The following is a 24,554-nucleotide window of genomic DNA, read 5'->3' as shown; positions in this document are numbered from 1 at the left end:
GGGGCCGGCAGCCAGGGTAGTGTGCCGTAGTATGCAGCAGTCAGAAGGGTGAATGTGCTATGGCTGCCCCACCACGGTTCAAAGACCTCGGAGCTTGGCCCTCAATTGCCAATCAGTTCCCTTCGTGTTATCCTAGTGGCTGTCTGGCTGCATGGATTACGGGCCAGCACTGCAACCAGTCCACAAGGCTGCGCTTAGTTTCAAAATGGGATTTCTTACCTGATTATGCAAATATTGTAGACAGGATTCGCTCAAGTTATGCCACATAGGTTCCGACGCAGTGTGCTCCACTCGCTGCAGATATTTTATTCCTTGGAAGGCAGGATGTTGCAAACAGGATATGTGTGGTCACTGAGCTTTATGGGTTAGGCAGCTTAGCACCCCTAGCTGTGTGCCATTCTTGAAAAGTGCTCTTAGTTGTAGCTAACCTTGGTCTGCCTTCAACCATTCAAAAATAGTGCAATATGTTCTTACTAATCTTAGACTGTGTTCCACTGAGCTGAAAAGTAAGTAATTGCATATTACACCGCAAGATCCAACTCCCCTAGAACAACTTTGTTATCCTGAATCAGAGTTATAGGTTTTTACTTTTCCAGGAATAGGTGTTCCACTATTCTGAAAAGTATATTGTCCAGTTGACTTACTATGTGATTTCTTGCTGAGCATCACAGTACAACTGTTAGGGTCGAATACCCTTGTGTTACTGTAAATAATCGAAAATTAATTATTGGATTGACTTCCCTAGAACAACTGTTAGCTATTCTAAACAAAGTTATATGCTTTGGTCTGTTCACCTTCAAGCATAGTGTTGTGTTTTTATAATTGTGGTTATATATAATGTGATAGTACTTATTTCGCCCAAGATATATCTTGGCCTACTTGTATTTAAATAAAACATTTATTTTTACAATACATAGTGTTTCAGTGTTTCTTTGGACCATTTGTATTACAATTTCTTTTTACTGATTCTACAGCCCCCTATCCCTCCTAAAATAAGCCTGACTGCTCTGTCTATGCTACCATGAATTCAGGTGGTACAGCCTTATACTACGAGTGGAGTCGTGTACTGTCTCAGTTGAATGGTTTTACTAAGCCCTCAGTTGTGAAAAACTGTCCTAACAGGGACGTGCGTGAGCTGGCTTGAGGGGGCACTCAGAGCCATAATGGATATTTGCTCCATGTCTCAGTGAAAGCGCACTTTTACACAGACATTCAGCATTGTTAGCAGTATTTTACTGGATAAACATGTTTTCCACGTTATTCGTTGCTTATGTTGGTCTGCATGGCTCATCCAAGGACACAGTGCTTGTACAAACCGGGATCCGCAGGTGCAGGCTACTACCTGAAAAGGTTGCTATGGGCACTATCAATGTTGAGGATGAGTTAGAGTGGTTTTCTTTGCTGTTACGAGAAAGGGAAGAGATCTGCTCCTTGAGGTTACTGTAGTTCACTCCAGCCGGAACTAGCGGTTAGCTGCCAATGCACAGACGCTCATGCCAGAAGATTCTGTAAAATGCCACCCTGGGGGGTTTATAATGCGGTGCTCTGGAAAGTTCAGGCAGAAAGCAAAGGCCTCAGTCGGAGGGGGGACGCTTAGCTCCGAACCTGTGGGTTGCTGTGCTCTGTGCCTGGCTGTGTTCTAGGCCTTTCCAGCCGCTTCTGGTAAGATGAGGAATGAAGTTGCACACACAGTGATGTATTCTCTTTAGATTACTGACTTTTCTGTGATTTATTTCCGTTGCAGTTTATTCCTTTATGAATGCTTAAATATGAATAAAAAGCTGTATAAGAGCCAATGTATCTTCTAACTGTGTGTATGTATGTGTGAATCATTGCATTGACACCCTGCTTCCAAGGTTTTCCCTTCAGTGTACGGGTGATGAAAAGATATATGTCTGTCCGTGCACTTTTTAGCAGGCTAAACAGGTCCCTGGGTATTGCTGAATTGAAGGCCGAGTAGGTTGCAGCTTTTCCAGGGATGGCACAAATTGTAGTTTGTTTTGGGACTGGTTAGGCCACCAGTCCAATGGAGGAAGTCCCTGTGTTTGGATCTTCCCTGTTGCTTAGAAGTTGAGGGCGTAAACAGCAGCGGTTAATCAGCAAGCTCTGGTGGTTGCTGAACGCTGGTCATGGCGTCCTTCGTTCTTCTTCAGAGTTTTCTGTTCCTGTGGTTGACTGAGTTACAGCTGCAGAACATCAGAAATTATCTAGGCACACAGGCGGAGTCCACCAATCATTACCCATGCATCATTCAAACTTGGGGTGTGGTTGTCCAATGGTGACAGCCAGCCTCTCAGTCTGAACTGGTTTCAGTCAGGCACACTACAGGACAAAGGGTAAGGGAGTTTCGACCACCTCCACCACTTCCTGTCCTGACAGTCATTCAGAGAAGCTTTGCAGGCTTTCCTTGGCAGGCCCAGTGAAGACAAAGGGACCAGTGAATCCTCCCATACCCAGAAAGGTAGAAGACAACATCAGAAAGGACAAGTCTATTTGTTCAGGGCTTACAAAGTACAGTGACCATTTTGGGTAAATGGTGTCCCTTGGGTGTCCTAACGCAGTTGCAAAGGCAGTCTGCCACAAAAGTCCACAAAATGTCACGCAAAAAGGTACTCTGCCACCAGCCTGAAGAGAGGGGTTGTCACAGTAACCAACAAATTATTGAAGAGGTGAGAAAAGGGAACAATGTCGTCTCTCAACCCTCCACATAAGATTGTGTTTGCTGATCTCGCAAAATAAAACATGGGTAACAAAAACTTCCCCTGCCCTGGTGACTAAAAGAGTTAGGAAAATGAAGAAACAAAGTGGAAGCTCTAGGTGCTCCCGGCAACACTGCACAGAATGTGCTTTGTGCTGCTTTAGTAAAACATAGATGCCAGAAAAGTTGGAAGCAGGACTCTAAAAAGAAATACCAAAAAGAGGAAAAAAGGCTTCCCAAAAGCAGAGTAAAGAATGAGTGAGTGAGTGAGCGAGTAAAAAGGTTCCCACTCACCAAGGAGAACTAGCTAACATTCCAGGAGTCCAGCAAAAAAGTGATGAGGAAATCTACTCTAACTATATGTAACTGTGTACTGACACTGCAACTCTCCTTAAGGTGACTCTGGGGTACACACCGTTCTCTGGAAATATTTCCTAAATCCTCAAGGGATTTAGTGAGCTCTGAACCAGGTTTCACCATTTCTGTATTTCCCTTTTAATCCCATGCTCTGCTATGTGAGTAAGGTACCGACCATCAGGTCTAGGGCTTTCACATTTACTAGGGTTGGGATGTGTCTTTTAGACTTTACACTTAATTGTGCAGACTACTAGGTACATAACTGTTTGGTAGGTTTTCTGGTTCCCCCAGCCCCTGTTGTTTTAAGTCAGGTGCTCACCAATGGTAGAGGACCCACATAGAGAGAGGAGAGTGTGTGTAACCTTATTAAAGTACATATTTTTCAGTAAATCAGTGTAGCGTATTTTCTGGAATTAGGTGTGTGGAATAATTGTGCCTCTGTGTTGACCTACCACCACTAGCCGTGTCGCTCTGCCCGTGTTTAAGAGAGGTTTGGCTTCCCTTTCTTGTCAGGTTTATTAGCCTCCGCCCAGGGTTAATTGTTGTAGCATCCTCAACAGAAGGTGACACAAAAAATGCCTTAACACTCCTTAATAGGAGGGCTTTATTAGAGTGGGTTTCAAGCAGAAACACTAGACCAAAGCGCCCTTGCATAATACACTGCAACAAGGTTAGTAGTCTTAGCTTGTCAAGAGGGGAGAGATGCAGGAACCCTTCTCAGCCTTGGGTGAATGACCTGCCAGGGTGGAAGACCGAGCCATACCTAACCCAGGGGAGGGAGGGGGCAGTTGAGAGGGCCCCAGTTCCTTTCCGCTCTGCAAGTGTCTGTATGTTTCCTGGCAATACCACCTTGGATCCCCCCCCATACCCCTTATGAAGCATGCTAGCCAGTTCCATTGTCTTTCCTGCAGACCCTTCCAAGAGGAAGATGAAGTCTGGGCACACCGCCGGCCAGACAGTGAACCACAACACCTCAAACCAGCAGATTCTACTCATCCAGTGGACGAGACCAACATGAGAGAGAAGCCAACAAAACACTGGAGAACCTGCACAGCCAACAGGGATGACATGGACTGCTTCCGGAAACCAGCATGTACGGCACACCAACACCTGCATCAGCAATGATATAGAGGCGACAACACAGACATGCCTCAGAGTGGCTTTCATAATCAAAAAAGGGCAATTTACCTGATTTTAACTTCTTCGCACCACTGCCCCACGCGGAACTAAGTAGTGAGGCTTAGCTCCTATCTGTAACTAAAGACTGTTGTAATACCTTCTGGGCAGGGAAGACCGTCTTAGGTTGGTCAGGGCCAGATGCCCAATGGGAGAAGGAGTGTGAGGATAAGAAGATGGACAGGAAGCAGGAAGTTGTTGTTTGGTTGACGTCCGAGGAGGAGAAGGTGGCAGAATAAGCACCCAAGTGGAGAAAGGACGGTGCAGAGGAGCGTGGAGAAGGACTGCTGCAGAGTGTGCAAGGGGAAGTAATGGTTGATGGGAGGAAGGGTACTTGGGTGGGAGTGTGCATGTAAGAAGTGAGAATGAGACTAGCATAGTAGGCGATGAATGAGAAGGTAACTGGGAGAGTGACGGGGGGTGCCTGTGGGGGGCAGGGGTGGGTGCTGTGTAGAGTAGCACTAGTGTAGAGAGGGGAGAGTAGTAGTAGCGTGGAGGAGGGAGTACGGGGGTTGAAATTGGAATGCATGGAGCTGAAGCAGCTCCTGGGATTCTTGGCTTTTCTTTGGCCAGGTGCAAGATGGCAGAACTTGCTTTTCCTTTCCAAACTGTGGCATTTATTTTATTTATTTCTATTGAGCATTTGTAAGGCACTTTATACAACAGAATTGTGTGTTGAAAGCGCCAAATGGCTAAATGGAAAGGGAACAGGGGAAATAATAACAATGGCAAAAAGAGTAAATATACAATCATGGTCCTTCTAGGCTTTGTGGCATTCGGAAGTGCAAGTGCATTGAGGAAAAGTGCAGAGGATGGAGATGAAGGAGGAGCAGACAAGTGCAGAAGGGAGGCTCAGGAGGGAAGGGCTAAGGGGAGCCAAGGAGGAGAACCTCAGGCTATTTGCTAGTACAGCCAACTCTCATGGGTGGGATGTGGCGCCACCAAGCGGAGGGGCACAGGGTAGTGAGAGGGGCTGGTATTGACTGGGCGGAAGGGCCTGGGATCCTGCAGGATTCATGAAGATCAGGCCTACCAGTCACAGCAGAAGTCGGGTGATTAGCAGGGAAGTGAAAGAGGTAGAGAAGAGCAGAGTTTTAAGCAGTTTCTGGAATTTAAGGGGATCCGACTCAAGTCTGAGAGGGCCACAGAGGTGATTTCAAAGGGAGGCAACAGCCGTGGAGAGAGACCTGCCCCCCCACTCTGCTTCGAGAAGCGTTTGACATTTAGAAAGTTGGAGTTAAAGGCGCGTAGGGCTCTAGCGGGGGGAGCATTTAGGGAGGGAAAGTTGGCAATAGCGTTGTCCCAGGCCCCAGAAAGCCTTGTGGATGATAAAGAGGGTCTTGAATTAGATTCTTGCAGCCACTGGGAGCCATTTTAGAGATTTTAGGGCTGGAGAGATACAATGCCTGGGCTTGAGGCCAAGGATACATTTGCAGCACTATTCTGGATTAGCTGGAGGGGACAAAGGGAGGAAAAGGGAGATTGAGAACGAGGCTGTTGAAGTAGTAGACCCTGGAAAGGACCAGAGCTCTGGAGACACCGAGCTTCTGGGGGAAGGTGAGAAAAGGAAGAATGCCTCAGAGGAGGTGACGCTGGAGGTGGGACTTTTTGGTAAGGTCCATGATGTGAGGGGTGTAAGAGAAAACAGAGTTGAAGGTGACCCCAAGGTTTCTGGCCTCAAGATGGTGGGGGTAGAGGGCCCAATGAGGATGGCCAGGGGGTAGGAGGAAAAGAGACCACAGGTGTCCCGATGAGGAAGATCTCCGTCCTACTGGTATTGAGACAGAGATCATTAGCTGCATTCCATGCTTGAATGGAGGACAGACAGTGGGGGATGAGTGAGGAGGAATAGCGGGAATTAGAGGGAAGTTTGAAGGAAAGCTGTGTGTCATCAGCATAACACTGGAAATGAGGAAAGCAGGAGATCATCAGGTGAGCAAGAGGGGCGAGATAGATATTGAAGAGCCATGGCGATAGGAGAGCCCTGGGGGACGGCGCAGGTAGAGGATGGTTATTGAGGAAAGAGGTCCACCAATCCAGTGCCCGGTCAGTGATGCCGAGGGTGTCTCAGAGTCATTTTATGAGGATGAAATGGTTGACCGTGTCAAAGGCAGCGGAGAGATCGAGGAGAATGAGAACAGTAGGAGAGTTGGAGCTAAGATTTGCAAGCATGGTTTTACGAGTGTTCAGTAGAGCAGTTTCTGTGCCTCTGGATGGCCCGAATCCAGATGGATGGTCATGATGGCAACCAACAAGATCAGAGTGGAGGGTCAGCTTCTCCAAGGGTTTACCCAGGAAGGGGGTACTAGAGATAAGGCGATAATTAGCCGAGCAGGAGAGGTCAGCAGACAGCTTTTTTCAGAGAGGGTGCTTGAGGGATAGAGGGGAAAGAGCCAAATAGCCAGTGGCAAAGGAGTGGTTACAGAAGTCAGAAAGAGCGGGGGCGAGAGAGGAGAGATGTTATCCTTAACTGTTCTGGAGGAGCAGGGGGGCACTTGTTTGGAGGAGGACTTCATAGAGTGAACCACTTTAGAGACATCAACCAGTGCTATGGGCAGGAGGGAGGAGTGGAAGGGGGTTGTGTCGGGGGAGGAGGGCACGGGAGCAGGTGTGGGAGAGGAGATGGAGGTAGAGGAGAGGGAGGACAGGATGTCCTGAGTTCTGGATGTGAAGTGGGAGGCCAAGGCAGTGCAGAGAGCCTGGGAAGGACGGAGAGAGGTGAAGACTGCAAGTGGATTGGCGAGTTCCTTGCAGATTTTGAAAAGTTCCACCGTGTTTTTAGTGGGTCCGGAGATGCAGGCTTGGAATATGGGCCCGTCTCGCGCAGCGGATAGAGAAGCGATATTGCCTTTAAAGCAGGCAGCAGGCCAGTTTGTCAGAGAATAAGCCCAAGATCTGCCCCTTCTGTTCAGCAACTCTACTTGCGTTTCAGAGATGCTAGATCAGAGTCGTAGCAGCTGTCGCTTTTGATGGCAGGTTTTAGGCGGATCCTAATGGCACGGGCAACAATGCCAAAGGTGTTAGAGATGTCAAGGTGCAAGTTAGCAAGGACAGAGTAAGAGGGAGGGTTAGGAGGGGGATAAGGGTGGAGGCAAAAGCAGCAAGTGACACTCACTTCATGACAGCAAAGGAGGCTGGCAGTGCAGGGGGTGATCAGGATAGAGGGCCAAGGGGCCCCAGGTGGGAGGAAAGGAGAGAGTGGTCAGACCAGGAGAGGGGGGTGTTGGCTAGATTAGAGATAGGGATGCCATCAAGAGTGTGGCTGGTAGAGTGAGTTGGGACGGAAGGAAGAATAGTGAGAGAGATAGGGAGTCACAGAGGACTCGGAACTGAGAGGTCAATGATTCAATAGAGTGGAGGTGGATGTTGAAGTCACCTAGGAGGAGGAGTTTGGAAGAAGAGGTTGAAATGGATGAGGAAAGGTTCGTCCATTCAAAGAGGAAGAGGGCGATAGGGCCAGGGGGCCTGTAGATAGTAGTAAGGGTGAGAGAGAGAGAGTAGGCGAGACCCCAATCCTACAGACGAGGCATTCAAAAGAGGAGTAGGATTCAGTAGGAATGATGGAAGCAGGGACCCATCAGGGAAGATCAGGGCCACTCCACCTGCAGGCCTGCTGGGTCTGTGTTTGGAGAGGGGTTTGTAGCTCTCATGAAGGACAGTGTCAAGAGCAGTCTCAGATCTGGCATTGAACCATGTCTCGGTAAGAGCAAGGACGTCCCGTCAAAGTGTTCGAGAAAGCGACAGATTTGAAAGAAGTGTTGGACAGCAGAGCGAGCATTCAGAGTAGCTAAGTGAAGCTGGTTACTAGCTTTGAAGGTTTTCTGAGGGGGTGTACAGGGGAGTGGTACTCCAATCGATGATGGTGGAGGAGTGAGGGGAGAGGAAGAAGTGGTGGCAGGAGAAGGGAGGAAGTTTATAAGAGAAGGCAGGTGCTGGTCGCGTAGGAGAAGAGTAGGTTGAGAACCTTGGGCCTTAGCATGCACCCCAAAATACAAGTCTGAAACCCCTCTTTCCAGTGCTGCGTTGCTGTTTCTGTTGAATTCACAGTCTTGGCCACACGACTTTACATGTTCACTTTTGACATTCTCTTTAAATTGCTTATTTATTTCACATTTCTTTTTTGTCAGTTCTTCAATTTTGCTGCTCTCAGTTTGTCTTTAATTATTGTTGCTTTTAAATCATAACTGTGTCACTGCATTAATCTGTAATGGCTCTTTACAGCCACATTTTATATCTATGCGGTCACCTCTTTTTCTGTCTTGTAACCTTGCTCAATCTTGCTCTACACTGCTGCCGCCGAATGAGGAACTAATACACAGCATGCAAGAAATCCGTTTTCCAAATGTGAAGCAACTATAGCTTTGTATTCAGTATATACGACCATTCATTCTTTACATGAATACTAGAGGATTACTAATATACCTCAAAAGGAGGTCCTAGTAGCTGTAGGTGTCACACTAACCAGGTTCTTCTAGAACGTATCCAGCAGCTAAATAGCTCCCAACAATGTCGTACCCTGGAGTAGTAGTGTGGAGGAGGGAGGCGTAGTGTAGTACAAGGGAGTAATATCAGACGGTGAAGACAGAAGAGAGCAAGAGAAATAGGAGGAATATACAGAAGGAGCACTAAGAGAAAGGGCTGGGGAGTTGTTGGGAGGAGAGCAAGCAATAGGGAAATGAACATCTGGATGTGAGAGGAAGAAGCCACAGTCGAGCTTCAGTCTCTGTAAGGCACATCCCTACATTCCCTTTAACATTTAACATTGTGGTTAGTGTAGGCCCATCTCAGAAATTCCCAAAGGGAGCTTAGATAGAAAAGGCGATTGTCCCTTAGGACCTAATTGCACGAAAGATAGACCATAGTAAGGGTCTATAAGCTCCATCAACTAACCTGGGGAATAGGGATGCCTGGGCTCGGGAAGAAAATGCTTCAACTAGACGAGTGAGTGATCGACGGCCCTAGCACCCCTCATAATAATTCAATAAAGACCCTCGAACCAGCTATGGGGGTTGGATTGTTGTTAAGGTCATCCGTAACACCCACATACATGTGATTTGATGTTAAAAGGTCTAATGCTAGAGTCCCAAGCATAGCCAATTCCACAGTCCGAAAAGCCATCTTGAATTCTGCACTGAATTTCTTGTATCCAATTCTGAAGCCCCACTATACATAAAAGTGGTGTAACAGTGAATATTAAGCGGATTGTGAATATCAAAAACATAAGAGAAAATATCTAAAGCAAAATAGGAGATACTTGCTCAGTGTAGTCTATAAAGGCAGTCCAAACTGAAAGACACATTTGCCCTTAAGAAATCATAAATTTGCTATTTGTGTCGACCAATATAATTCTTTAAACAATGGACAGAAAAAAGAAGAAAAAAATACATGAATAGCAGTTACAAACAACTGGATATTATTTTAAATTTGGATGACATCAGAAATGACAAAACATTACATTTTTTTTTTAAAGCTGCCAACATACCGGAACATCATGGCCTTTTTTGTCCGTCTGCTTGCCTTTGAATTTATGTTGACGTTCAACAGACCTTGTAAAATCTCCAGGTTCTTCTTTTTCTCCATAACAAGGTCAACTTCTTCCATTACATCCTCTGGCACATTGTCATCTAGAAGCAAAAAAACATGTACTAAGTGTTACACCCGAACAATGCTAGCACCCTGTTACCACACCGGGAGCTGAACAGAACAATTTTTTCTCTGCAAGCCATATAAATCCACTAGCCATAAACCTAAATAAGATTTTAAATAAACTGAAAACAACTAGGCTAGTAACTTGAGCTTACTAAATGCAGGACTTGCTTAGCTAACGGTAGCACACAACTTTAATAACAGCACTTTTTGTTCATATCAATGCACAGAGAAGCATAATATAAATTAGTCTAATCAGTACACTGCATATTCTACTCAGATAACACTACAATCAGCCATTCTTTGAACTGAAGGAAATGTTGATATTTAATTGTTTTTTCTTAGTTTTTAAAAAGGTACAAATTAGTCACCTTAGTGCGTCCTGTAAATATGGTCGTCTGGTGAATTCTTTGATTAGAGGGGCATCATTTTTCCCCACAAAAATGTGTGAGCAACTGTGTAGCGTGGGAGCCTTAACCATGCAAAGGGGTCAAGACATTTTTTTTTTAAATGTTGGGTTAGAATCGTGCATTTTCAGCATTCTTCCTGTGCAAAAATCCGATAAAAATATAGGCAAGATTGCAATGTGGGCCAGTACCATGTGGGAACACTCATGCTGTCTTCACCCTTCATACCTAGTAAATATTTCCATGCCACTGTAAGAAACATGTGCAGACTGGACCCACCAATGGGGACCAGTACCACGTAGGAACACTCATGATGGCATTACCCCGATACCTAGTAAAGAAATGGGTCCAACCTAAGTAAATAAATACATAGGTCTATACTGGACTGACCAAAGGAAAAGGCAGCATGATGAGAGTTCCTAGGTGGTACTGGCCCCAGTGTGGGCCAGTACCACCTAGGAACTCTCATGCTGCCTTCACCCGTGATGCCCAGTAAATGATCCCTGCCACAGTAAAGATAAATGTGCATCCTGGACCCACCAATTTGGACCAGTACAAGTAGGAACACCCAATGTGCTGCATTCCCATTTGTTGCCCAGTAAAAGAAATGCCATGCCATAGTGAATATTTGTCCAAACCTGAAACAATAACTTGGTGTGCCCAGTTTGGACAAATATTCACCTCATCAATAAAAGAGTACCCCTGGCTTTTGTTCCCACCCTCATTCTCCTCCTTCTCCAATAAGAAGCCTGTTTCCTCCAAGAGTGAGGGGGCACGACTGGACGTGCTCTGAAGGTGCTCAGTTGGTGATCAGGCGATGTGGGGGGCCTACCACCATTCCCCTGTACACTGAACCTCCTCTGATGGGGAACCCCAGGTCACACAGAGCCGGCGTCAGCTGAAGCTCCCCAATTACAGCTGCAAGTACTGGCTTCGGAAACCTGCACGGCTCACATACCAGATGTTAGGAAAGTTTCTCTTTAGGCAACTTTCTCTCCATATTTATTTATTTATTACATGTGTTACACGCCCAGACCCTAGGGTATCACAACGAGGTTACAGACAGCTTGTACAGCAATGTTCACATGTGATTGCAGTTGTTCAGGTCGAGGCACCCTGACTGAGTGTTCCATTAGACCTGGCATTATCGTACAATTTGTCAAGAAATTGTTAATATTGGTTAAACAGCCAGGTTTCCAGGGCTTTTTTAAATCCTGAAAAGATTTCTTCGTTTTTAATATTAAGTGGTAGAGAATTCCAGTGAGTAAGGGTAAGGACTCGGAAGCTGCTACCACCTGCTCTGGTGCATTTAATTTGTGGGATTTCCAATAGTGTGTGGTTATTGGATCTGAGGGCCCTGCTGGATGTTTTTTTCTTTATGGTGTTGAGGTAACTCTGGGCTTTATTCGTGAGACATTTGTATGAGACACACAGGGTTTTGAAAATGATTCTGGCTTTGATAGGCAGCCAGTGGATCTCTCTCCTAATGTTGGAAATGTGTTTGCATTTTTTTTTTTATGCCTAATGCAACTCTAAAGCTTTATTCTGCAATAATTGTTTCTTCCTGATATTAGTGTTGGCCGTTTCTTGTAAAAGGGCATTGCAGTTATCGAGTTTGGATAGATCAGGGCTCTGGCCAAAGTAATACAGTTAGGGGGTGTGAGGAATTGGCGGCTTAATGTAATAAGTTTAGAGGTGTATGCTGTGAAGGACGAGAGGGCTGATATGTGTTTGCTCATGGTGAGATTAGCATCTAGGTATACACCAAGAGTTTTGACATGCCTAAGTACTGGAATCATAGTACCGTCAATATTGATGGCTGCATAGTCTGGATGGAGGGTGCCTATTCGGGTTTGGGATCCCACAATGAGAACCTCAGTCTTATCATCGTTTAGGCAGAGGCTGTTCATTGCCATCCAATTTTGGATGATGGAGTAGACTTTGTTTATGGTCAGGGCGTAATCCTCAGAGATGGGGATGAGGATCTGAGTGTCATCTGCAAAATTTGAGTAGATGACACCCATATCATCTACTGCTGAAAATAGGAGCTTTGTATAGGCATTACAGAGGGTGGGGGAGAGGCATGAACCTTGGGGGACTCCAATCGGGACAGCTATAGGGTCAGCAGCGACTTTGCCAATGGAGACTCTGGGCCTTGTTCTGCTAAAAATGATTTAATCCAGAGTGTGGTGTTGTTTGAGAAGCTTAAGTCTTTTGCTAATGTGTCACAAAGTTTGTCATGGTCTACGAGGTCGAACGCTGCTGGTAAGTCCAGCAATAACAGTATGCCCATTTTCCCTGAATCTCCAATGGTGTTCATTTGGATTTTCAGGTCGACGAGTGCGGTTTCTGTGCTGTGGTTGGGCCTGAATCCAGATTGTGTGGCTCCTAGGAGATTATTCTGTTCGAGGTGTGTTTGTATTTGATTGTATGCTAGTTTATCTATAATTTTGAGAAGGAAAGGGATCGTAGTTATGGGCCGGTAGTAAGTGGGCACTAGTGGATACAGAGAGTGTTTTCTTATGTGTGTGTGTTTTTTTTTTTTTTTTTTTAGGAGCCGTGTGACCCAAGCTTCTTAGATACTAGCTAGGACCAGGTTGGTGTTGAAGGAGGCATTAACAAAGTTAGTAATAATGGATATGAGTGTTGGAGCACATCATTTAACTAAGTGTGCTGGGAAGTTATCCCCTTTGCAGTGGGAGGCTTTCAGTTTGGCTATGGTGTCGATCACTACGTCTTGGGAAAGTGTAGAGAATTGGAATGGTCGAAGGTTGCATACTTTCGATCTAGTAGGAGTGTTGGAGGCAGTGTGTTTTTCAGCTAGTACTTTACTTTTGGTGATAATTTTCTTTTGTAGCAATTCCATTTTGGAGGCTAGAGCATCTTGGATGGTAGCAAACCATTCTTTGCTCGAATGAACTGAGGTAGAGGCCGGGCCAGGGTTTTCCAGCTCTCTAAGGATCGAAAACAGTTCTTTCGATGTTCCGCTCACCTGGTCTCTGCGGGGGCGTTGGGGCATGGTTGCAGCCCTCCCTGGATTTGGATCACCCTGGTCAGGCTTCCCCTTCTGCAGGTATGCTGCTGTCTGCGGTGATCGTTGGAACTGCTCCTGCGTGGGTATGAGAGAACGTGAGTGAGTCTGTCTATTGCTATGGTGTCCCTCGAACCCTTCTTCCCACAGCATGATTTCACATAGGGTCACCTGTTATTAATGGACGATAAGGTCTCCGTCCTGCTTCTTCCAGCAGGGGCACGTTGTATATGGGGCCAGAGTTATTTCACTGGCCTCTGTAGTGGTAGTCCAGTCCAGCTGCGACAATGGCACTTAGCAATGGTAAGTTTTGTTTCGATATTTTAAAGTCTTTTCTCGCTTTAAAATATTTTAGTATTGTCCATGTCTGTGAGTTTTAACAATGTCCCCTCTCTGCTTTCTCTCCACAGGCGAAAGTGCGGCACAGCTGTGATTTTGGGACTTGATATGCGGCCAGAATGAAGAAAAAAGGATTTGCGACGTTCCGACCACAGATGAGAGCTGGTTTAAGGGTAAACGTGAGGTTTGCAATGAGTGCGACCATAAACTGAAGGTTTTTCGTTAAAGTCTAACCTTTGTCTGTTGTTTCTTCTTGCAGGTCCCGTTCATGGACGAGCTAAGCGGGTAGCAGCAGTATCGCGGCCAGGATTCGCTTTCCGGGAGGTCCGGAGATGGAAGGTGAGATCCAGGCACTGCGGAGGTGTTTACAGGCGAGAACTGGTCCCAAGGGGAGTTGAGGAGCTGCCGGTGAAACAGGTTCCCAGGTAAGTAGGGAGTTTGCAGAGGTGAACAGATTCCAGGTAAATTGAATCACTGGAGCTGGATTCCAAGGTGAATCTGCACGCAAGCGGTGGAGAGCGTTACACTGCCTTCTGGCAGAATAACACGAAGTGCTTGCATTTAGGCTGGGCGGGTTTATATAGGCTAGCCCCCGCCACGCCCCCTTAGCATTGGCTTTCTGGCCACACCCTGCCACTCCCAAATGATGCTGCACGTGCTTCTTAGTTCTTCAGCAGCCACGCCCGGACTGAATGCATGTGAATACTTCCTGTGAATGGAATAAAGTACTTTACACCAAAATAATGTCTCTGCTCATATTTGTTCTTGAGCCTGGCGCCAAAGGCGCCAGGACGGAGTCCAGCTGGTTCTCAAGTACTTGATTGTCCCAAAGGGACAATTAAGTATGGCATTTCACCATGTATCCGTCACCTGGGGGTGCAGGGTTTGTGTGTTTGGGCCAGTGATCATGACATTCGAATCCGAGGAGGCGTTACTGATACGATATTGAACGATTCTGCTTTATGTGCGATGATGGCTGTTTTCTAGATTTTGCTAGTGGTGTTGAAAGCGTTAGCGGACTCTAGAGTCCGAGATTTAGTGTGTAGGTCTTTGAGCAAGCGTTTGGTTCACCTAAGTGATACTAGTTCCTCATTGAACCAGAAAGAAGGTTTTTTTGTCTGTACGTCTAGTTTTGGTGACACGGGGTGCTATAGAATCTATTGTATTGGTGAGGCAGTTATGGTAGATGTCTGCAAGGAGGCAGGGGTCATCATTGGTGATCGCCTTGTCTGTGAGGGCATTCTTTAAAATTGGGTTTAGATTCTCAGCTAACAGTTTGCGAATATTCCTAGCTTCGTAGCAGTCCAAGGTAGTTGACTTTGGTAGGCATGGTTCATTGCAGGTGATGGAGAAGTTTATACTGTGATGGTCTGTCCAAGGTAGTGGATTGATAAGATTCTATGGATAGGGTAGTATTGAGGGACAAAATCCAATCCAGCACCCTACCTTTAGTGTGGGTGGATGCATTCACAAGTTGTGGGAATAGCAAATCTTTGAGAGCATTGTGGAAGGCTTCCACTTTGTAATCTTGGCTATCGAAGCAGAGATTCAAGTCACCAAGAATGATACATTTTGTCTTGGGTTTGATGAATGGGGCTAGTAGCAGAGGTATATCTACCTCAGGCTGGGAGTTGGTGTTGGGCGCTCTATATAATCACTACTATATTGACAGTAGTTTTATGGTTGGTGGCGAGTTTTGCTAGTAGAATCTCTTACCCTTCTGGGTTTTCAAGAGGACAGGCTTTTAATTAGAGATGGGTTTTAGCAATAATGGCTACTGTCTTAGTTCTATCAGTCCTGAGGATAGTATAATCCGGAGGAATGGGAATAGTGAGTATTGGTCCAGATGCTTGGTGGAGCCAGGTTTCTGTCACTATTAGCAAGCCCAGTTGCTGATCAATAATACAGTCATGTATCTCTGGGGCATGGGCTCCTATAGAGCGTGCATTGATAAGCGCGTCTTTGAGCTGTGTAATAGGTAAAGTCTGAGCAGCCAGCATTGTATGTGGACTTGGGACATCATATGGGCTGGCCTGTTTAGTGATAGTTATGCTGCTTGTTTTGGGTGATTTGGTTTGGTGTATGTGGTGGTAGTTGTGGTGAGTAAGTTATTGCAGGGGCTACTTATGGATCATGACCTGAGGCGAGGGGTTCTGGTACTGCCCTGTATGTGGATAAGTTTAGGCTGCTTGAGCCCGGTGTGGTCCGAGTCTACGTGCACTGAGGTGGTGCGAGTCTGTGAACTGAGTCTAGCAAGTCTGGTTAAGCCTTGTGCAGGATGGGAGAGCCTCTTGCCCAAAGGTCTTAGGAGTGAACGTAGGTGTAGTGGTGGTGGGTTTGAGCTTGTGATCGTTCGTGGAATCAATAGGGGTGTTGGACTGGTCTTGGTGGGAGGGGAAAGGAGTTGAGTGAGGTACGAATGGAGTCGGGCAAGGGATAGGCTGGCGTCGGGGGCACCCTAATCTGAAAAGACCGTTCTGGTGGGTCAAGAAGTGTGTGCCTGTACACAGTAGGTAATTAGGAATGATACAAAAAGGGAAGATAATAAGTGTTAACCAGCCTGGCATGGCTCAAGATTAGCACAATACTGACAAGGTAATGGCAATAGAGAACGGGTAAGTACGCCCTAGAGTAGGGTGTCAGCACACCGTGGTGGCACGGGTATGCCCTTTAAATGGTAGCTAATATTTGCTGATTAGCTCATATGCAGAACAATTACTAAACATAATTTGATGACCAAGGAGGTGGCCACGTGCAAGGCTTAATAATATGGAAGCATTGCGAGTATCTTTGAGAGTAACCGAATAACATTTATTCATTAAGGCACATTTACCTGGTCTAAAGTATTAAGACAAGCATTGCAATAGTGGCCAAGAAGCATCTATTAAGTGTCACAATCATGGGTCGAGCGTTAGCGTATGCTCATTACCCCCATAGGCATACCATATTGTTTATTGTTTATAGCGTTTCAAGAGAATGGGCAAGTGCGGTTCTCGGGGAGGTAAAAAGTATTGTGGGCATAACAGTAGAATGATACTATGGCTTGAGTATTAGAGTGCAACAATGTCACGTGTGGAATTAGGACATACTAATACGTAATGACTGTGCTATACATTACAGTACATTAGTAGATCGCAGCAGGCAACTGGTTCTAGTTACTGCTTGTAAGTCAAATAAGTTCGGCAGCACAGTAATCCCAGAAAGAGGATGATGTTCTATAATGCAAGAAGTGGACAGTGGGCTTTCGTGGCTGAGTGAAATGTCGGGTGGGTTGCACGGCCACCTCACGGCCCATCCGCGGACAGCTGCAGACAGGCCCTTAAGATCGCGGACCTCGAGGGATCCGACAAGTATTGGCGGGAGACGAATCAGCTGTGCTGGGCGGATAAAGCACAAGCACCCAGCGCGCTTAGCAAGAATAGATCGGCCATTTTAGAATGGTGATGGTAGCTGCACGTTAGCAAGTGGGAAACTGCTTTACATGCAGGAATCTCAATAATAATATCAGGTAGCTTTAGTAAAGGGTGGCAAAGCTTATGGTGAAGTAAAAATATAGAAGCAGCGGCATAGATCTCTTTCCGTGGTGATGCTAGCATGGTCAGGTTGCAGAACAAAGGTCCGGCTGACGAGAGGGGGCTCCTGCCCTACCTTGGAAGTCATGACGAAATGAAGAAAAGAGCAGCAGACAGGTCCTTTAGACTATACTATGGACACCTAAACCTTTTGCTTTTGAACCTGTCCTGACCTTTTACAGGGAAGTGAAGCCTTCAGCTTCACTCCCCTGGCTTTTGCACATTTTTGTTATGAGGAAACTGATCAGTCCTGCGGACTATCAGTACTGGGAAACTGTGTGCTTTTTGTCTTTTTACCTTTTTGGTAACTTTTTAACAGCGCACACAGCATCTTACAATACAGTGCAGTGGGGATACTTTTGCATCACCCTAGCCTTTTACACTTGGAATTTGTGGTTACTTTAGATGTGCCTAGACAGGCTTGTGGCAGCAATTACTGTTTTACTATTTTTGCATTATTTTTAGTGTGCACATTTGCGCTTACCGTATAGGTCTACTAAATGTAGCTAGTGCCCTAAAATGGCAGGAAAACCTATATAAGGTCATGCACTTGCCTGGGAAAGCTGCTGCTTTCGTGGGCTAGTGATGCTTTTGTGTGTGGGGCTCAGGAAGTGGGTGGGACTGTCTGGTCCCACTCCACACCTGTGGTGCCAAGAGTCTCTGGGTGTGGGGCATGAGTGAAAGCCACAGTGGTCCCTGATTGGATTACTGCTGGCTGTTTGAATGGTGTAGATCCTTATCATTGGTGGGCTTGGACTTTCTTTCAGTCTAGACTGTGGATAAGAAATGGACTTGTGCAGCCATTTCCTCAGCTCAGCCTTGGAGCCACCAATCCCTCGGTAGAGAACAGCTGAATGAAGATCCGTAGAAGACTCCTGAAGTGGAACAGCATCCCTTCCTGTATCTGGCCCGGTGTCTCAACTTGTTCTCGAGAATCCAGCTGTCCTGAGCCTTTGGAAGTGTCCCTGAACCATCCAGTGGACTGACCAGCTCTCCACAGGGCTACCTTGCTAGAACCATCGCTGTTTCACGTTTGCAGCCCGAACCTGGTCTGGTCACCAGCTTGTGTTGCAAGTCACCTTCCTGCTCTGGAAGGACTTCAAGAACCACGACTTGATGCCTGCCGTCATCTGTTTGCGTTGGCAGTCACTGGAATTCACTTTCCCCCGGTCCTGTGAACTGCCCTGAAGAGGTTTGCATGAGTGCTTTCTGCATTTCTCCATCACCAAGAGGGTTACCCTCTGTTCTTGGACCCGACCGGAAGAATCCTTGCACACAGCTTCTGCGCACCTCTCACTGGAACCAACGGTGGTAAATTCAACCTCCAGCGACCCTCAGTGGACCCAGTCAGTCATCTGGAAAAATTAGAGTTAGGGGGGTAAATAAACGCAAAGCATTTGTCTCCCCCCTGTCCTCTATAAGATATCTTACCTTATCTTAAAAACACTTGTACAGTGCACGTACGCCGGAAGGCCTCTTGGCGCTTCTTCAGCCGAACGGTCATCCAGGGTAGTCCCTAAAATTGAGAAGATCTATACAAATAGAAATGTTTTCAAGGAAGAATGAAAATAAAGATGTTCAACAGTCGCCCGAAGATTAAAAGGAAGCAAGTTCCAGAGCATTGCTGCGCCCACCCGCCACCGAGCGAGGCGCACGCGTGGACCTTGGAAGGTGCATTACTCATGGGAACAAAGGGGGCGAATAGGAACTTATGGGCGAAATGTGCACTGAAGGTTCTCAGCCCCCTTGCCATAAAAGGCACGGTGCACTGTGTACATACTTAAACTGAACACTTGGTACAATGGGAAGCCAGTGCAGCTGCCGAAGGACAGGGGAAGTATGCATGTGAAAAGGGTCACCAATATCGCTGTAGCATTTTGCAAAATTTGTAGGCGGCACATCAGATATAATGGCTCGGCCAGGTAGAGCGAGTTGCAGTAGTCTATCACACCAAGTACCAGAGCTGCAAAGCTTGAGAGTGAAAGTGCAGAGGACTAAAAACCAATACCTTACGGAGGACCCCAAATTTGTAACATCCAAATTGACATACGGATGCTATCATGGAACGGAAACCGCAATGCTTGATCTGCGAGCCAATCTTTCCATTATTGTAGACAATGGCAGGATACCTTTGCTGATGCTCCATGACCTCTCAGCAGCATTTGATCTCATAGATCACAGATTGTTGCTCCAGAGGTTAGGAAAATGTGTTAATTGCTCTGATTCCACTATCTGCTGGATGGCCTCCTTCCTTGCACCACATATTGCCAGAGTGGGCGCATATGAATTTCAGGCACCTCCTGAGCCACGGTCATGTGGAGTTACCCAGGGCGCATATGTCTCTCCCCCAACTTATTTAATGTGTGCACCTGCCCGCTCTTTGACCTCATGGATAGCATCGGTATTGGATATACTAACTATGCCAATGTTACCGAGGTGGTCCTTGAGCTGACCAGAGACTACGATGAGGACACAAAAAATAAACGAGATATATGGCATAATCCAGGAATGGACGACCATCAAAACTCACTAGCCCTGAACAAACAAGACAGAATTGATGATTGTAGGGTCAAACCAAAGAATACAAAAACTGGAAGACAGGCATAGCCAATTTGAAATATCCCACTGTATCATACAAGTCAGCACATGGGTGAGGACCCTGGGAGTATTTTTGTACTCTGGTCTCACCATGAAAAAGCAAGGCTTGCAAACAAAAGCAGCATGGGTATATGACATGGATTACTCACGGAAATGGCATTTCTAATGATTGTATCTGCTGAGATTCACATGCTGTGGCTATGGTCCGACATCCAGTGGTAACCGCAAAGTATTGCATATTGTCTTTCGGGGACTGAAAGGGGACATCGGCATAGGCATGTCTGTAACACTATCCCTATCATGACATGTAGTGTACCCAAAATCCCTCACGCGCCAAGGTCCCTATTTCTTCTGCCATGAGGGAGCCCAAGGCTATTGTGAGTAAGTACATGAAGAGAGAAAGTAGAAAGACGTCTATGATCCTTCTACCCCGAGCGGGGAGGCAGGGAGGGCGCATGTGAATCTAAGCAGATACAATTATCAGAAATGCTATTACGGTGAGTAATGCAGGTCTTCTGATGCTTGTTAATCTGCTAAGAATTACATGCTGTGCATAGACTAGCGAGAAGAACCCGGAGTTGGAGGTGGGTTGTGAGAAGGAACAGAAGAGAAAAGAGGTCTTAAAACTGCTTGTTCCACCTGAGAATCAGATCTAGAATTAGTGTCTAGGCAATAGTGTTTTGTAAAGGTTTGTACAGAACTCCAGGTTGCCGCTTTGCAAATGGACTCTAGGGGAACATTTGCAATGAATACTATGGAAGCTCCAGTGCCCCGAGTAGTGTGTGTTCTAGGCTTCAAGGGCAGTTCTCTCTTAGCAAGAGAGAAACACAGTGTGATGCATTTGACAATCCACCTTGAGATAGCGGATTTAGAGACAGGATCCCCTTCTCTACCAGCTGCCACTGAAACGAAAAGTTGGTTTGTTTTCCTCAGTGGTTTAGTTCTTTCCAGGTAGAACATGACTGCCCTGCGCACATCTAGTGTGTGTGTAGGCTTCTTTCGGCCATGCTAGTGGGATTCTGGAAAAAGATGGGTAGGTCGATCGATTGGTTCATATGGAATTTCGAGATGAATTTAGGCGCAAATCTGGGATGAGTGCGCAGAACTACATTATCCCTGTTTACTGTAACAAAAGAGTCTACAACAGAAAGGGCCTGTAGTTCGCAAACCCTTCTAATAGAAGTGATAGCCACTAGGAAGGCCATCTTGTAAGTAAGGTCTTTTATACTTGCTTTATGCATTGGCTCAAAGGGAGATCCCATGAGTCTGGTTAAAATCACATTTAGATACCATCCAGGAGTAGGGGGATGAATCCGTGTAACCCCTTCCATAAAAGCTTTAATCAACAGTATTTTCCACCACAACACTTTCTGTTGTGACATGGTGTAGGCTGAGAGAACAAGATGAATCTTTAGGGAATTGAAGACCAGTCCTGTGTCTAACAAATGGGTTAGGTACAGCACAATGTGTGAGGGTGAGCAATCGATGGGATTGACGCCCTTGGTATTACACCAGATGACAAACCGTTTTCCATTTGCTGGAATCGCAATAGCAGGTGTTAGGTTTCCAAGCTTCCCTGAGAATGTCCATGCATCGCTGAGGGAGCTGGAGGTGCCAAACACTATGAACTCAGGAGCCAGGCTGCTAAATTCAGAATGTGTGGGCCTGGGTGTAGGGCATCCCCCCTGTCCTGAGACAACATGTTGTACGGGCCTGGTAGTTTTACAGGTGGGGAGAGGGTCAATTCCATTAGATGAGCGAACCAGGGTTGGCGGGCCCACATGGGGGCTACCAATATCATGGTGACTGGTTCCTGATGCATCTTGTGCACTATCCTGTTGAGTAGGGGAGTCAGGGGAAAAGCGTAAACAATTTCCCTGACCATGTTATCCAGAGTCCGTTCTTCTTGGAACGGTTCTGGGGGTACCTGGAGGCGTAGTCTTGGCATTGGGTGTTGTCCAGAGTTGCAGAAAGGTCGATCTCTGGGAAGCCCCATTCTGCAAAGACGTTGAACACGATATCTTTGTGCAGATGCCATTCGTAGTCTATGGGCAGTGGGATATCTCTGCTGAGCACCTCTGCCAAAAGACGGAGTTCCCCTGGAACGTGTTGGGACAACAAACATCTTGTGTTTGAGAGCCCACATCCAAATGTTTGGGACAGCTTGATAGCCCTGCAGAGTGTGTGCCCCCTTGTTTGTTCAGGTAATACATGGCTGTGGTGCTGTCTGTCCGAACCAGCACTGTCTTCCCTTGTAGTTGCGTCTGGAAGGCTTTCAGTGCCTTGAACACCGCTTATAGCTCTAGCAGATTTATATGGTTGGATGTTACTAGTGGGGACCACACTCCATGCACTGTCTGCTGAAGCAGGTGAGCCCCCCCACACCGTGAGAGATGAGTCTGTCGTGAGAGTGGCTTCCACTGCGGGGGTGGTGAAGGAATTCCCCTTCAAGTGGTTTACCCTCGACCACCACTGCAGAGAGAGAATGAGGGCTGGTGAGACAACTACCAGATCTTCCCATTGTCCGCTGGCCTGACACCACTGGCTGTTGAGCCACTCTTGCATGGGATGCAGTCGCGCATGTGGAACCAAGTATATGCATGATGCCATCCGACCTAGCAAGCGCATGGCTTTGCGTACCGTCACCTCCCGACTAGCTACATCTCGAGGGATCTGAAAAAGCATGTTCTGAACCCTCTCACTGGAGGAGAAGACGAGGCCGTCCTTTGTCCAGAGTAGAGCCCCCAAAAATTGTTTTACTTGACTGGGGCCTAGACTGGATTTTTTCTTGTTGATAGATAATCCTAGACTGAACAGAAGGTCTACGGTCTTCAAAAAGCATGTGTCGTAACAGTCCCCTGTTATGAGCCAGTCGTCGAGGTAAGGGTAAACCGGGACTGAGAGTCTGCATAGGTGTGCTGCCACTACTGCCAGGACTTTTGTAAACACCCTTGGCGCTGAGGCGATGCCGAAGGGGAGCACCTTGAATTGGTAATGCCTGTCCTCTATCATGAACCTTCAGTATTTCCTGTGTGCTGGCAACATTGAAATATGAAAGTATGCATCTTTCATGTCCAATGTTGCCATGTGGTCCCCCTGTTTCAACAGTGGGATCACCTCCTGTAGCGTTACCATACAAAACTTTTGAGGTTTTATAAATTTGTTCGCTGGGCGCGTGTCTAGAACAGGGAGCATGGTGAGGTCCTTTTTGGGTACAAGGAAGTACACTGAAAAAATATCCTTGTTTACCTGAAGAATAGGGATGGCTTCTATGGCATCCTTTCCCAGCAGCGCTTCCACCTCTTGATTTTGGATCTGCAGATGGTCCGGCGATAGACGTTGAGTGTGGTGGTCTGAACTGTGGCGGTCAGGCGAATTCCACGCAGTACCCCTGGGCGACCCACTGGTCGGAAGTTATACCCTCCCATGCCGTTAGGAAAGATGTTAAACGTCCCCCACAACCGGGGTGACATGGGAGGGGATCTGGATCTGTTGGCAATTTCTGAAAAGAGGCTGCGGCTCCTCTGGGATTGGGGCCCCTGCCTTTGCCGCGTCGTTGACCCCTATGTGGGTAGTTGGCGGGGCTTCCAGTTGTTTTCTCAGAGTTCCAGTTTCCTGTGTTGTAGTTGTTCTGACCTGCACAGGACTGTCCTCAAAAGGACCAACGAGAACTGCCTTCCCTTTGGGGGGGAGGGTTTCTGAGTTATTTGTTGTAATGATTTAAGAGTCTCATGCTCTTTCTTGGCCGTCTCCAGAGCATCGTCGACTGCTTTCCCAAAGAGATTGGTCTTTTCTATGGGTTTATTAATAAGGGCGGCATGTGTTTCAGGCTTGAACGCCGAGTTGCATAGCCAAGCGTGCCGCTTGAGTAGTGTTCCCTGGGCCAGGGATCTGCCTGCTGTCTCAGCAGTATCCAGAGTGTTTTTGATTATATTCCAATTTACCTGCCTGCCCTTAGCCACGATGGTGAGAAGTCTGGACCTAGCGGGTTCAGGGACCTCCTGGAGACATTCTTGTACGAGGTTCCATTGTGTGTCTGTATAACTGGCAAGCAGCGTGGTGTTATTCGATATGCGTGTGGTATATGCAGCTGCCGAGGTAACACGCTTACCTAAGGCGTACAACCTCTTAGATTCCTTATCCGGAGGTGCCTCCCACGTGGCAAGGGGTACCCCTACTCGTTTCCAGGTGGTAGTGACTACCAAGGAGTCGGGGTGGCATGGCCTTTAATATATTGAGGGTCCGTAGGAGATGGCCGAAATAGTTATTCCACTCTGATTCACTGCCCGGGTCTGAGCTGGCGTGACCAGGGAGGAGGCCAACTTTCTCTTAGAGTTCAGGAGGGGAATGGCTTGGCTTGAGGGGGGTTTCTCTTTGAGAATGTCTTCCACAAAGTCTTGTTCGGGTACCGCCTTCTGGGTGGTGATCTGAAAGTGCTCTGCTGCCTTCCTTAAAATGGCATTGAAGGCCCTTTGATCGTCTACAGGCGAGACCTGGCTGGCCTGAGTAGTGGGAGGAGAATCCAGGCATAGGACATCAGTGTCCTGATCTTTTGTGGGGAGCGCCCATGGCTCAGTCTCCACTTGCTGGGTTTCTTCCCAGTTGTGCATGGCATCCACCTGGTCATCTGGGTAGTCCTGCAGGAAGGAAGGGTCTTCCTCCTCGTCGTAGATGTCCTGGTAAGTGCCCATCTGGACCACAACTTCATGGTGGGCAGAAGCCAAAGGCTG

General features: G+C 46.9%; 1 protein-coding gene across 20 annotated transcripts in view; it reads right to left on the bottom strand.

Moving 5' to 3' along the window:
* Nucleotides 1-24,554, bottom strand: part of NOL8 (nucleolar protein 8) — a 1,066,580-nt gene that overhangs the window by 502,612 nt on the left and 539,414 nt on the right. For all 20 annotated transcript variants that reach the window (XM_069643873.1, XM_069643874.1, XM_069643889.1 and 17 more), the window contains one exon: nt 9,714-9,855. In XM_069643873.1, coding sequence (XP_069499974.1) covers nt 9,714-9,855 — 142 coding nt within the window. The remainder of the gene's footprint in view (nt 1-9,713; nt 9,856-24,554) is intronic.

Source organism: Ambystoma mexicanum, chromosome 2p (genome assembly GCF_040938575.1).
Source record: "Ambystoma mexicanum isolate Mex_15411 chromosome 2p, UKY_AmexF1_1, whole genome shotgun sequence".
Lineage (NCBI taxonomy): Eukaryota > Metazoa > Chordata > Amphibia > Caudata > Ambystomatidae > Ambystoma > Ambystoma mexicanum.
This window is presented reverse-complemented; position numbering and strand designations above follow the sequence as displayed.